The sequence below is a fragment of the Mugil cephalus genome, chromosome 19 (genome assembly GCF_022458985.1).
Source record: "Mugil cephalus isolate CIBA_MC_2020 chromosome 19, CIBA_Mcephalus_1.1, whole genome shotgun sequence".
Lineage (NCBI taxonomy): Eukaryota > Metazoa > Chordata > Actinopteri > Mugiliformes > Mugilidae > Mugil > Mugil cephalus.
Window position 1 is genome coordinate 39,129 of NC_061788.1, and position 14,245 is coordinate 53,373.

The 14,245-nt window shown below is 40.6% G+C and overlaps 1 protein-coding gene across 2 annotated transcripts; it reads right to left on the reverse strand.

Moving 5' to 3' along the window:
• Positions 1–10,827, reverse strand: LOC124996279 (septin-2-like). 2 transcript variants are annotated; one of them, XM_047569113.1, is made up of 3 exons: positions 10,778–10,827; positions 10,515–10,569; positions 1–2,878 (listed from the first exon to the last, which is right to left on the reverse strand). In XM_047569113.1, exons 2-3 carry the CDS (start codon positions 10,523–10,525, stop codon positions 1,273–1,275), a joined length of 1,617 nt encoding a protein of 538 aa, XP_047425069.1. In that variant the 5' UTR covers positions 10,526–10,569; positions 10,778–10,827; the 3' UTR covers positions 1–1,272. The 2 variants fall into 2 exon arrangements, with proteins under 2 accessions (XP_047425069.1, XP_047425071.1); XM_047569115.1 differs by having other exon boundaries at positions 10,515–10,566; positions 10,778–10,807.
• Positions 10,828–14,245: the final 3,418 nt, after the last annotated feature.

Sequence of the window (14,245 nt, forward strand, 5' to 3'; positions counted from 1 at the left end):
TCTGTTCAGTACTTTTATTTAATACCAAAACCACTAAAGCTTAAGATTACACAATTGCTAAAACAAAAACACAACAGCTTCAAATGTTCCTTGAATCCCCTGTAAGTAAAACCAAAGCTCAGTGTAGACTGTGATTTATGATTAAGTATGTCACAAGTAAAAGTATGTACAGTTAAAATACATCAACATTTACAGAAAAATAGTTCAGAAGTTGAAAAGCAGCTAATGACCCAGTGAAGACACTCTGAACAAATTGATTTCATGAAGCAGAGATTTTATTCAAGATTCACAGAAAACTGCTTCAACCAGGAGACGATTGAATGTGAAGAACAGAATATAGTAAAATAATAATAATAAAAAAAAAACACCAGCATGACAGAGTGGAGCAGAGAGGATTGTGGGTACTGTTACATTTTGATGGAACATCATATTTACAGGGCTTTTATTGTTGTTCACTAAAACATTCTAATTACTACCAAACACTTTTACATCAAAATACACTTGAACAGTTTTTTTATATAGTTTAGTAGCAAGTAACAAAAATCATGATCAAAGAACATGAATTTGGGGATTGACTGCATAACTCAGTTAAAGTATGAAACCTATTTGGGTTCTGTGAATCTCACTAAAATCAAAATGAAGGGGTCAACAGCCAAAAAAAAAATAGTTTCATGAAGCAGAGATTCTATTCCAGATTCACAGAAAACTGCTTCAACCAGGAGACGATTGAATGTGAAGAACAGAATATAGTGAATTAAAAAAAATCACAACAACATAAAATGATCCAAATGTTTCCACTGAGTCATGTGAAATATTCCAACGAGTCATTCCATTTAGATTAAGATTTAGATCTACAACTCCTTGTTAAACCTGTGTTCATGGATCTGATAGCGTTCCTCTTCTGACACGTGGTTTATACCATGTGGTAATGTTGAATAATAATAATCTGTTCTAATTTTCCCATCATCCTGGGGTTGTCCGTTGCTTTGATCGCAAAAGGTTTTATACTCATTGTAAATTACTGATACAAACCTCATCACCATTCTCTAATAGATGTTACAATGAAACTGTCTTAAACAAGCATGATAAATGGGTATGCTTCGAGGTCCTAGCGCAAAGATTATGTCAACCACCTAAAACCCATTTACAGTTTGCAACATATAATGATTGAAATACTTCCACTGAGTTATGTGAAATATTCCAACTAGTCATTCTATTCACAATTAAAGAGTGTTGACAGCTGAAAAATCAGAATGACATTGGCCACTTCAATCAATAAGTCTTTAACTTATTTTCCAGATCCTGTTTAGTCTTCATGTATTTCAGTGCTGCTCTGGTTCCTTCATCCACTCTGTTTTTAATTCTCTCCAGTTTCTGGACCTTCTCTCTGTCTCCTCTCTCCTTCATCTTGTCAATCAGGAAGTCCAAGTGGACATGAGTGGACACTGAATCAACATTCAGGGCGATCTGCTCCAGGTTGACAACATGTTGGTAGGCCTCATCCAGGCGCTGGGACTTCTCTGATGTCAGTTGGTTCATTTCTTTCTCAAGATTTTCCAAAAGCCTCAACTTCTTCCATTTTTCTGATTTATTCTTCTCATACATCTGTTTCATTTCTGCTGAAGTTTTCTGAACTCTGTTCGTCTCAGTCACATATTTCCACGTCTCCTTCACATGAGCTGATGCAGGACACTTGTTGGTACAAACAGTACAACGACCTCTATACATGACCTCACAGTCTTTAGGTTTCCTGCCCACTTTGCATGGATAGTGACAGTTCTCCTCACAGACAGTACAACAGAGAGCTCTGGTGAAAGGCAACCCACACATCCCACCACCAATAGGTTCTCTTTCTTTGTAGACCTCATCAACTTCTACAATGAATTTTCCATTCTTTTTCATCTCTTCTTCATGTTTCTTCACAGCTTCGTTAATCTGTTTGATGTTTCTTTGTTTCATTTCAGTCAGTTTGATTCTCTCTTCCATGTTTTGGATGCAGGCTGTCAGTATGATACGTTCTTTCAGAACATTCACAGTTTTCATCAGTTTCTGTGGAGCAGTTTTTTCCAGAAAAGTTGTCAACGCTCTCATTCCATTTACTGATATTTTATCAGCAACTTCCAGGAATTCTTCTTCTTCTTCCTCTGTTCTTTCTTCATCCTGACAGTTATTAAACAGGAAGTAAACAGGTTGATTCTTCTCATTTTTTGCACATTTAATTTTTGCAGCTTCAAGAGCTTTAAGAACATTTTCAGGTCTTCTTGCATCTGAGTGTGTGATGAGAGCTACAATGTTTTTCTCCAGATCTTTTCCAAAAAGAGACGTCACTGAATTTAAGACGTACATCAGTCGATCACTGAGTCGATTATCACTGGCCTTCATCACCAGACCCACTGCATCAACTTCATGAACTCCATCCTTTGATCTAAACAAGTCAAATAGTTTTTGGCTGATCATACTGTCTTTTTTGATTCCTCTGGTGCTGTTGTATCCAGGAGTATCGATGATGGTCAGAGAGTAGGGCAGAGTTTTATCTTCAAAACCAAAGATCTGGTACACGATCACATCTAATGTCTGACTTTCTGACTGACTTCTTCCCTCCTCGTCTACGATCTGAAACCAGACTTTATCCTCAAACTTCACTCCCATGGTGTAGTTGAAAAGAGAGTTGATCAGAGTAGATTTCCCTGATCCCGTTTCTCCAACCAGTAAGATGGTTCTATTGGTCTTGTTCATGTTTCTTTCTCCAACAGTCATTCTAGTCAGAGATCCAGTCTTCTCTTTCTTTGGTTTCAGCTGGTAGACAGAAGGAGATCCTGAGGAGATCCGAATACTTCTGGAGATGATCTCCTGATACTTTAATGTGATGTTAAAGTTCCTGTTGAAAAAAAGACATGATAAAAGTTAGTTCTCAGTTTTGACTGGTAACAAATGGAGTAACACCATGCATAAAAGAAGACTTTGGTGTTTATGTAGCACACTGATGATTAGTTGAATGCTGTGTGTTAGCCATGGAATGAATGTGGATAGTTTTTCTTCCCCACATATGTCATGTGTTAGTTGTCTCTAACACTACTTACACAAGTTTATAAATATAAATAATATACATTAATGTCCTGCAATTTTTCTTTTCGGGCTATCAACTTTGATGACATAATTCTTCCTTTTCTTGCATTGTGTCTTTCTTGCAGCAACCTCAAGCCTCATTTGAGTCCTCCGTTCTTTGTGAAAAATTTTGCTAAATATTAAATTCTGAGTTGTTCAATTTGTATAAATCATGCAGGCACTACACAATAAAATAAAATAGGTTGTCTTCTATAGATTGTCTTCATCCTAACTTGAGATATACACAAGTACTTGCCTTTCCCAAGTAAACTATACATACATCTGCACTTATCAAGTCCACCTCTCTCCACACTTCATTAAATCCATCAGTAGTTTCATCTGTTTCTACTTTTCCATTTATTCATATTTCTATAAATTGCACAGAGACAGTGATTTTATGTAATTGGTCAAACGGGGATTCTGTATTGTATTTTTTAATATAAATGTGTAAGTTACAACAACACTCTAATGTTATGAGTACTGTAGCACCCCCAGTATACTTTGCCACTGTGTTTATACAGAAATACTATTAGTGAAAAACCTTTGACTATGAGATGGCTGCCTGTAATTCCATAATACATGTGCTATTGGGTATTGGCTAATTAGCAATATATTATTATTATTCACGTATACAAATAGCAACATAGTATTAAAATTTCCTTGATTTTAACAAAAGTTCTTACCTTTTAACAGGAAAGTTTATTTTCACTGCTGATATCATAGGATTGTTATGACCCATGGGTGCATGCTTGTATTACTGTTATAATCTGAATTGTGAATGTTATGTCAACAATAACCTTAGGTGACTGTAACAACAAACAGAGCTTGTATGCTTCAGATGAAGCGCAGCAGAGATCAGAGAGGCACTAGCATTACAATTATTCTTGTAGGAGCCACATTTAATTAGCCATTATTTGGTACGTCTTTGTGAGTGTGCACCCTCTACAGGTGGTGATGGTGCCACGAAGGCAGACCAGCAGAAACTGTCGACCGAAAAAAAAAAAAAAAAACACGCAAAAAAGATTTTCAAAGGTCTACTGCTCAGGCATACTTTCACCTACAGACTTCATTTAAACTTTAAAATGTAGACACAAGCCTCATGTTTTGGTGCATTACTCCTCGTTTTGATATGTCTTATAATTTTTGATCAATCACTGTTCGATGACCATGATCTATTTTGAAAAAACACATTTTAGAGAGCGGAATGTTGGTAGATTAGAGTCTTTATTGTCATTACACGGTAGCATAAAACATATACATCGAGGCACGATTGAGGCACAGCTCTCCCGTTTGTGCAAAAGATAAATATTCAATAAATAACTAAACTAAACGAGGCATGTACAACAAACTAACTAAAAGGACACTATATACAAATTAGAATGTAAACAGGACTGTATAATATTGCACTTAAGTGAAACTTAAATGACATGATTGTGTCAGCTGTTTTTGTTCAGCGGGGCTATGGCCCTGTTGTAGAAACTGTCCCTCAGTCTGTTTGTCCTTGTTTTCAGCATCCTGAAACGTCTGCCAGAGGGCAGGAGCTGGAACACCCGGTGTCCTGGGTGTGAAATGTCTTTCAGGATGCTGCGTGCCTTCCTCAGGCAGCGGGTGCTGTAGAGGTCCTGTAGGGAGGGGAGAGGGTGACCGATGATCTTCTGGGCCGTGTTAATGACCATCTGTAGTGCCTTTCTATGTGCCATGGTGCAGCTGGAAAACCACATACATAAACAGTATGTCAGCACACTCTCAATGAGCAGCGGTAGAAGACAGTCAGCAGGTCCCTCTTTAGGTTGATCCTCTTGAGGATCCCCAGAAAGTGAAGCTGCTGCTGGGCTTTCTTCACAACCGCTGAGGTGTTGGAGCTCCATCTGAGGTCTGCATCCATGTGCACACCCAGGAACTTGAAGCTGTGCATCTCCACAGACTCCCCGTTAATGCAGATGGGCTGCAGGTCAGTCTTCCTCCTACTGTAGTCCACAAGCATCTCCTTTGTTTTCGAGGTGTTGAGGACCAAGTTGTTTTCGTCACAACACTCCACCAGCCTCTGGACCCCCTCCCTGTAGACAGTCTCGTCACCACCAGAGATTAGTCCCACTAAGGTGGTGTCGTCTGCAAGTTTAACCATGATGTTGTCTGGGTGGGTGCTGACACAGTCATGGGTGTACAGAGTGTAGAGCAGAGGACTGAGTACACAGCCCTGTGTGGAGCCGATGTTGAGGCTGAGGGCTGTTGAGAGATGGGGCCCGACTCTGACTCTTTACACCAGGCGTGTCAAACTCATTTTAGTTCAGGGGCCACATTTAGCCCAATTTGATCTCAATGGGGCCAGACCAGTAACAGAATAGCTTATTAACTGGTAAATGAGGACAACTCCAAATGTTTCCCTTTGCTTTAGTGCAAAAAAGTACAGCTACATGTAATGAACAACTATGAATTTCTTAAGAAGTGCAAGGTGCAAGTGCAATTTCTTATTTTATCAAATATTTTCAGCTGATATCTTCAGTGTAATTTTTGCAAATTTATCTGACGGGCCAGATTGGACCCTCTGGCGGGCCAGTTTTGGCCCCCGGGCCTTATGTTTGACACCTCTGCTCTACACGGTTGGAGAGGACGTCTAATCCAGCAGCAGGCGGAGGCTGGGAGTCCAATGTCCAGCAGTTTTTCTGTCAGTCTGTCCGGGAGTATGGTGTTAAAGGCAGAGCTAAAGTCAACAAAGAGCAGTGTGGCATAGCGTCCATGTTGTTCCAGATGGGAGATGGTGGTGTGGAGCACTGTGCAGATGACATCCTCTGTTGATCTGTTCGCTCTGTATGCAGATTGAAGTCAAATGTGGGTGGGATGCAGGACGTGATGTGGCGTCGGACCAGTTTCTCGAACAGTTCATGACCACAGGTGTCAGAGCAACTGGTCTGTAGTCATTAAGATTGTTGATGGTGGTCTTTTTAGGCAGCGGGACGATTGTAGTCGACTTCAGGCATGGTGGGAAGAAGGACTGGGACAGTGACTCATTAAAGATCCTAGTGAAGACCCCAGCCAGCTGGTCTGCACACTCTCTGAGGACCCTCCCGGTCACTCCATCTTCAAGGTTCACTGCCCTCAGTGTGCACCTCACCTCATGTTCCTGCACCGAGAAGTTGGAACATGAGGAGGGAGGCTTTTATTAACACAACAGCTGTGTACCTGCTCAATATGGCTGCTCACTGTTGACCCAGACAGGTGGCCAAATTATTAGGAACACCTTACAGTGAAGTATCTGACATTTGCAGCAGTACCTAAGGAGGGAGGCTTTCATTAACACAACAGCTGTGTACCTGCTGGCCATCATAATGGAACAATAAGTCACTCACACCGCCAAATCATTATGACCACCTTAGACATGGACAGAGAAGGAGGCCAAATCTCACTACACAGACACTCCACTGTAGCGTATGAACACCTGTGCCTACCGCACACCAGAATGTGCAGCCAACACTGACTGCACATTCAAATAAGTCTTCCAAAACATCATGACCACCCAGGCCATACAGCAGTACAATGGGTTGGGGACCGTTATTAATGCGACACTGGTGGCCCAGCTACGGTTCTGGTCTTCTATATTGTTATTGCTTGCGTTTCTTATAGAGGCAATGCAACACAAGGCCTCTATATTGTTATTGTGCGTACTTATTATAGAGGCAATGCAACACGATGCCTCTATATTGTTATTGCTCTGTGTTTATTATAGAGGCAATGCAACGCGATGCCTCTATATTATTATTGTGCATACTTATTCTTCTTAAACGTCTTCCGGCGCAAATTTCGGCGTGCTACTTGTCCCAGAGTTCCTGAGCGATATGTACAATGTTATATCAAAAGGTGCGTCCCGATTGGGAATGGTGTGCTATGTCTTTTATAAGGGATTGATGAAACGGGGTGAGAATAAACGACAAAAAAGTGAGATTTTCGTCCGATAGGAATGAATGGGAAAGCCAGAAAAAAGTGCCAACATTCCGAAATCGCCTGGCTCGCTTTGCTGAATGATTACTCGGCCATGCTTTGGAGTAGAGAAATTCTGAAAAGTTTGTTCGAGGCACGACAAGTGTAGCTTTCTTTTCCACAAAACGGCGTTTCTGTACCTGCTACGGTTTGGTCGCAGTCGCAGTTTACGTTTGGGTGAAAAAAGTTGAAAAATATGGTTTAACATGGGACCCTATGGCCGCACTCTAATCGCACTCTAGCCAGAGGATTTTTCTGTTTTAACCGAAAAAAAGTGGTTCAAAGTTGTCTGGCGGCCACAAATTTGGAGCTACAAAAATAAAAATTACATAAAAACGTAGGAATTTGTGTTGGCTTTCCGATGGTACATCTTTGATTGATGTATGTCCTACAGTTTGGACTCCAGGCTCTTCCGAGCGAGGAGTGCGACCAACATTCCGCCCATCCGCTCCCATGTTAAAAAGACATCAGATTTTCTGTGAAAAATGGCAACGCGAGGTGTTCTCTCTCTCGTCACAGCGGCCACAGTTTTCACCGTACGTGCGTGGAACCAACATTAAATCAAAGAGGACCCTCGTCTGACGCTCACAATATGTGCACTACAGCTCATTAATGATTACAGTCACACACATACATACGCGTGCAAGTGCGCCACACACATGCACACACAAACACACAGGAAACTTAACTTTGTGTTATTACAGTTACAGATACACTCAGGAAGAGTGATAGAATATACAAACATGCGTGCGAAAGCGCGCATTACTCTCACACACAGGCTAACTGTAAAAGAACTGTGCTAACCATAAGTTCATTGTGCTAAATGTAGGCAAAGTGTGCTAATTCCCGTGTTGACAGAGACGGTACCCCCGGCATTAGCACCCGTATCCCCTTCAAAATTTCCCAGAGGGAATTTTCTAGTTGTTATTACAGCAATTCAGAATATTCTCCTCTACATTTCCTCTGTCAGGCATGCGTTTGACCATCAAATAGTATTAGCTGTCAAGACTTTCATTCTTTAACCATTATTTGTACCTCTGAGTAATTTCTTTGAGATTTTTGTACCTCTGCATTTTATTTTGAAAAGTCCGCGTGACTTCCGGTGTTATCAATCATGACTGTTGTGTCTGGGTTTAGGCGGAAGCACACGGCCCATTGGTAAGCTGTAGCGGAGAAATAGCCTGCTAACAATGTATAGTTTGTAAAAATATAACATATTGGCATGTACTGTATTTCACTGTTAGGCAGCCACGGAGGAGTGATATGAGAATGTTGTGAATGAGAGTGTTATTTAGCGCTCGTAGTTAGCGTTAGAATAACGCCGCCAGCTCGCTAGCATTTTCGCTAGCTCCCGATTAGCATATTAGGCTAATTAGCGTTCTAAGATAGCGCTTAACTGGTTGTCATTAGCATTAGCTTGTAATGTTAACTGCTAATGTTGGTACTGTGACACTGTGTTTAAGCATGTGGGTTCTCTGTGTTTATTGCAATTCATTACTTTAATTCATAAGAACACATTTAATTGATATGTATTAAAACATATCATACCACATGTAAGCACTAGATTGCAAGATAAAGTTTTCCCCTTTAGCCACACACTACTAGCCAGGTAATAATTTTTTCCTTTGAACTGAGAGGGATTTCTGCTTCACCATTAATTAAGACAGGGACTAGATATTAATTGAAAACATTAGTATTCATTTACAGTTCTTGACTTTATATTAATGTTGTTTTTCATTACAAATAGGTTACAAAAGTACTGGCACAATAGAAAATATTTAGTATGTAGTGCTGTAATCTCAGTATCAAACAATGAAAATATCAGTTTATAGTATGATTGGAAATAAACAAATAAACTGCAAGTACACAATAATTTGTATAAATCCAAATAAATAATAAGGGTAGTACAGTCAAATTCCTAAATAGTACACAAACTAAATTAATCCGTATTATAGGAAAAAATCCGTTATTAATCAAAGACACCAATTCAGTTCAATTCAGTTTTATTTATATAGCGCCAATAACAACACAAATCGTGTCAAGACGCTTCACAAAAACCAGCCTGCAACCTCCAGAGCAGCCTGAGGGCAACGGTGGCAAGGAAAAACTCCCTTTTAACAGGAAGAAACCTTGAGCAGAACCAGGCAACACCACAGGACTATTTATAGTAACAGAAGGTGAATTAAGGAATCACTGAATCACAAATCAACGTAAGTGGCCAAATAATCGTGAATGAAAAAATTAACTATAAAAAAACAACAATATAAACAGTAAAAAGATTATGTGCATGTATGTGAGTGAGTGAGCTCATTTTGCACCATTTTAGACGTGCCCTTAAAAACAGTGGCGGTTTTTAGCTGCTCCTCAAACACCTCATCCAGTGATGCTACCAAGTCCACCAGGCCACGAAAATCACCAGGGTTGTTGGAGCCCTCAGTCTCAACTTTGCCTCAAAGAGCCAGCTCAAAAACTTGACCCAGTCGATCAGGTGGGCTAGGATGTGGTGGTTCTTGCTCACCTCAGTATTGGGATGATGCACCACTAGCCTTTAGCTCCCATCCAGCTGTGTCGCGATGTTTACCCGCCCAAACACAGAAAACTTTACACAACTGTCCACGTGGGTGTCAGAGGATTCGTGTTTCTTGACCTTTTACGACAGATGGTGCTATTTGGTGACTCCTGTAGCCGTCCACTCTGTGGTGTCTGCCGTGCAGCCATCAGGGTGGAACAGTGTGCAGGGGTAGCAGATTTAAGGTTGTCACAGACCGCTAGCCAGGTTTTCCGCTCAAACCATTTTCACGAAAATCCCCGATTATATGATTTCCTTCCTTTGGTAGAAATTTGCCTGACATTTTAATTTGGTCTGGGGGCTCCTAATAGTTTGGTTGCCATTTTATCCTCATTGCTACAACGACTGAAAGGTATTTCTTTCAATGAAACAATAGAGTTGCTCTGTACACTTGCCATGCTGATCTTGAAAGGGACTAGTGCGAAGTGGCGACGCCGTTATATTCACGTCATGTATGAAGAAAGCACATTGGGGCCATATATATATATATAGCTGAAACTGTCTAGAACTGTCACAACCACCGTAGCACTGTGGAAGAATATGTTAGGAAAAAAATCCTCTTTTATTCCCTTTGGTTGTGCGTCGCCAGATCGGCCTTATGGACAAACTGCCCCTCTATGTAACCTGTTATATTGGTTAATCATTTCAGGTTTATGACCTGTGGTCACCTGTGGTTGTTTTTGTAATAAAAATAAAAGAAGACCAAGGACAAAAATGGAGATATAGCTTTGGTGTGCTTCCTGTCAAGCCTTTTCGGAGGAACATTAGCAGTGCTTCACATCAACCATCTGGCAGAACAACAATTTAGTAACGAACTCTGTGCAGAAATAGACAAAGAAATATCGTATAATAACTTCTGACTCACCGTGTTGACATGGTGATGATGAAGTGATGATGTGATGGAGATCTGAAGTCGTCTGCTAAAAAAAATGCAAATAGTAAAATTATATTTTGATTCCTCTGTAATACAGGTAAGTTATAGAGTAATACATTTAAATCTTAGCTACAGACAAACAGACAAAAGAGCGACTGAGTAACTAAAGACAAATAAAGAAATCAAAGTGTCTCTCTTGACGATCTGTACAGAGTTTCCAATCCTGACTGTGACTGTTTCCTCATTCCTCTCACCTTGTTGTTGGTGTCAGGAAGCTCTGTGATGCTGCTGAGTCAGAAAGAGCAGAGAGGAGTCAGAGCTCAGAGCTTTTATATTCTCTATCAGTGAAGGGGACGGACTCTCTGTGGTCACATGATTTCACTGAAACTCTAGCAGGATCCTTCCTGCTTCTTACTGAACTCGAGTGAATGTTTAAAACCTTTCACTGACTCCAAACAGAGTCAGAGGCTTTTAAACAGAGTCAGGGTTAAGGTTAGGGTTAGGTCTGATAGAGAATCAGCTTCAGTCTTATTATGTGGTTAAAAAAAAAACTATAGAATCACTTGTGTTTCTCTCTACGAGCTCCTATGCTGCTTGTGTCGTCATCATGGATTTATTTGATTTCACTGACTGTGGTCGCCTCACACATGAATTAATCAACCTATCAATCTTTTATTGTTATTGTCAGAATAAAGCAATGGAATTTAGCTTGGAACATTCATATATTCATATATGTGAGTATGTTTGTAAATACAAGGAATTTGTCTTGGTGTTTGATGCTAAAAATATAAAATAAGATTAAAAAAAAATCAAAACATATACACATACAATACATACAATATGTACAAAAAACAAAAAGGAACATTTCCAGTGGGATGGTGGTGGGTTTCATGTGTCCGTGGGGGGCCCTGGCATTGTTCAACAGACCCACTGTGGTCTGACCAGTGGTCTTGCACTCGATGGATTTCAGAGGAGTCCAGGGGGGATGCGAGGGGCAGGTCACACTTGAAAAACAAGATTATAATCTCAACGGGATCTATCTGGTGAAATAAAAGTTAAATAAATATTAATGAAAACTCACTGCTCTTATATAACATTTCTTTTATAGTTTCACATGCTCATTTTAGAGTAGGTCAGAGTACAACTACTTGTGATACTGACAGCAGTTTTATTGGAGATAACAGGTTAGATATAAACACTATATAAAACAATAATTAGCCAGCACCAATAAACTGGAACTAACCCTTAGGATTCACAGTAGTGGTCACTGTAACAGGACCTGAACGCGGCTCTGCTTGTTATTCATCAACCAGTTTTCCAGGTTGCAGAGTGTGACAGTTATAACAGGTTGTCTGATTATGAATAGAATCAATGAAGTGTTTAACTTTCATTTGTGTTACATCAGATTTCTTAGAGTTTGGTTAGGATAAGCGAGTTCACTCCTCGTTATCAAACCTTTATTCATTCTTTAATCACTATTTTCTCCTTTTTTGGAGACTGACCTGATGGAGAATGATGCATGTGTAGCACCTCCAGCTACTTTCAGTGTCCAGCAATGAAGCTGGATCTGAACTTAAAGCCTCCTGTTCAGAGCTCCAGGAACCTCTGATGCGTAGGATGGATCTCTGATTCAACCACAGACTAACCCTGGATAGTTCAGGCTTTCTATTTACTCAGATAAATCCTGGACTGATCCAGATTGTTCAATCACACTCACCATCTCACTCTCTTTATGTACAGTAAGGAGGAAAAATAGAAATAAAAAATAAAAAAAAGACATAATGTCCTTCTGGCTCCGTTTCATGATGATAGCCTACTAAAAAGAAAATGGAGAGTATCTACTCTCTACTCTCATCTACTCTCAGAAGGACATTCAAGTTTTTCATTAAACAAGTAGCTACATGCAATGGGAGGAACTTCGGGCTAAGCATGGAGTAGGTGTGCAGCTCTCTGGCTCCGGCTGCTAACTTTGTCATTTTGAACCCTACTTTTCTCGTCATAACTTCGAGCGACTGAGTCCAATCAGATCTTGACATAGTAATTATGTCAAGATCTGGGAAACAAACTAAGAAAGACTCTGCAGCAGAGGACTCCGCAGTTTTTGCTAGCAGCCCTGCTAGCATGGCCGCGGAAAAAACATCTCGGATCTGCTCGAGAGACACAGGACTTCATTAGCCGCTGACTTCAAGTCATCGTTTGCGAGTCTGGAAGCCAAACTGGACAAGGTTCAAGTTGTGGTCGTGGGGCAAGGACGGCGCATAACTGATCTCGAGTCCAATGCGGAGGAGGTTAGCCAACATTTGCGGCAGCTTGAAGCTACATGCTCGGCGTTGCAGGAAAACAATAAGTGACTGAAATCCAAACTTTAGAGGAGCACAGCAGAAGACAGAATATTTGTATTGTGGGTCTGCCTGAGTCCGTCGAGGGTCCACGCCCGACTGCTTTTTTCTCTCAGCTCCTCATTGATGTCCTGGGTGAGCAAATACTCCCTTCCCCCACAGAGCTAGACAGAGCCCACCACAGCATTGCGCCCAAACCTGGCCCATGAGACCGACTGCAGCCCGTCATCGCTTCCACCGATATCAGATGAAGGACTTGGTGATACGAGAGGCAAGTAAACAAGGTGAGCTGGACTACTGTGGCCACAAGATTCGATTCTACGAGAATTACAGCGTGGATGTTCTGAAGCAGCGAGCTGAATACAAAGAAGTCATGGCTGAACTTTGTAAAAGAGGACTCCGACCTTCTCTACTTTTCCTGGTGAAGCTGCGCATCACTCTCCAGAGCGGTGAGGAGAAGTGGCTGACTTCTGTCACAGAAGCCACTAAATTCATCCATAACCTGGGAGAGAATGCACCCGTTCCACCCTGACACTCGGCGATGACTTCATGGGATGGATCTGCCGTAATCTATGATCTATGTGACATCTATGACTGTGAGAAAATAGCTGTGGACTATTTGATAGGCTTTTCTCCCTGTTTCTTTGATTTGATTTATGTTTTCTTTACTGAGTTATCCAGCTGGGCTTGTCTTTAGGTTTACCTCCCCAATTTTTAAATTTTTTTTATTTTTTATCATGAGCTAAGACGAATTCATGAACAGCTATATGACAATTTTGTTGATCATTAAATCTATATTTCATTGTATTTGTGAGTATTATAAGCTAAAGCAAATTCATGAACAGCTTTATGTCATGTGCTCATTTCATCCGTGTCTTTTCAATACTGTTTTAAAAAATATATATTTTATTTTTCCCATGTAGAAGTTCTGGCTTGGAGAGTTTACTACAGTTGTGCAGCGTGCAGGGGGAAGATGCATGATAAGCTGTGATTCTCTGATATTGCTCATAGTTGCTTAAGCTTCACGGTGTATTTAGTGTTAGTCGTTCAAATTGTAAGCTTTTGTCATAGGGTTAACTATTAAAAACCTATGTTGGAGCTAGTAAAATAGGAAGTACATTCTAGGGATGTATAGAATGAGACCTGAGGTCTTTTTAAGTTTGCTCACCCTAGAGCAGGGTGAGGGTTTGTTTGGGCTGGTTGTGTGTGTGCGTTTTTCCCTCTTTTTCTCTTTTTTCTTCTTCTTCCTATGGAGCTACTCACTTTATTCTTTCTGCAAGCCAGCGTTCTATATAAAGGGCGATCTTAACTTCATTAGCTGGAATGTTAAGGGGTTAAATCACAATCAAAAGCTTAGGGCTGAGGTAGCCTTTCTCCAGGAAA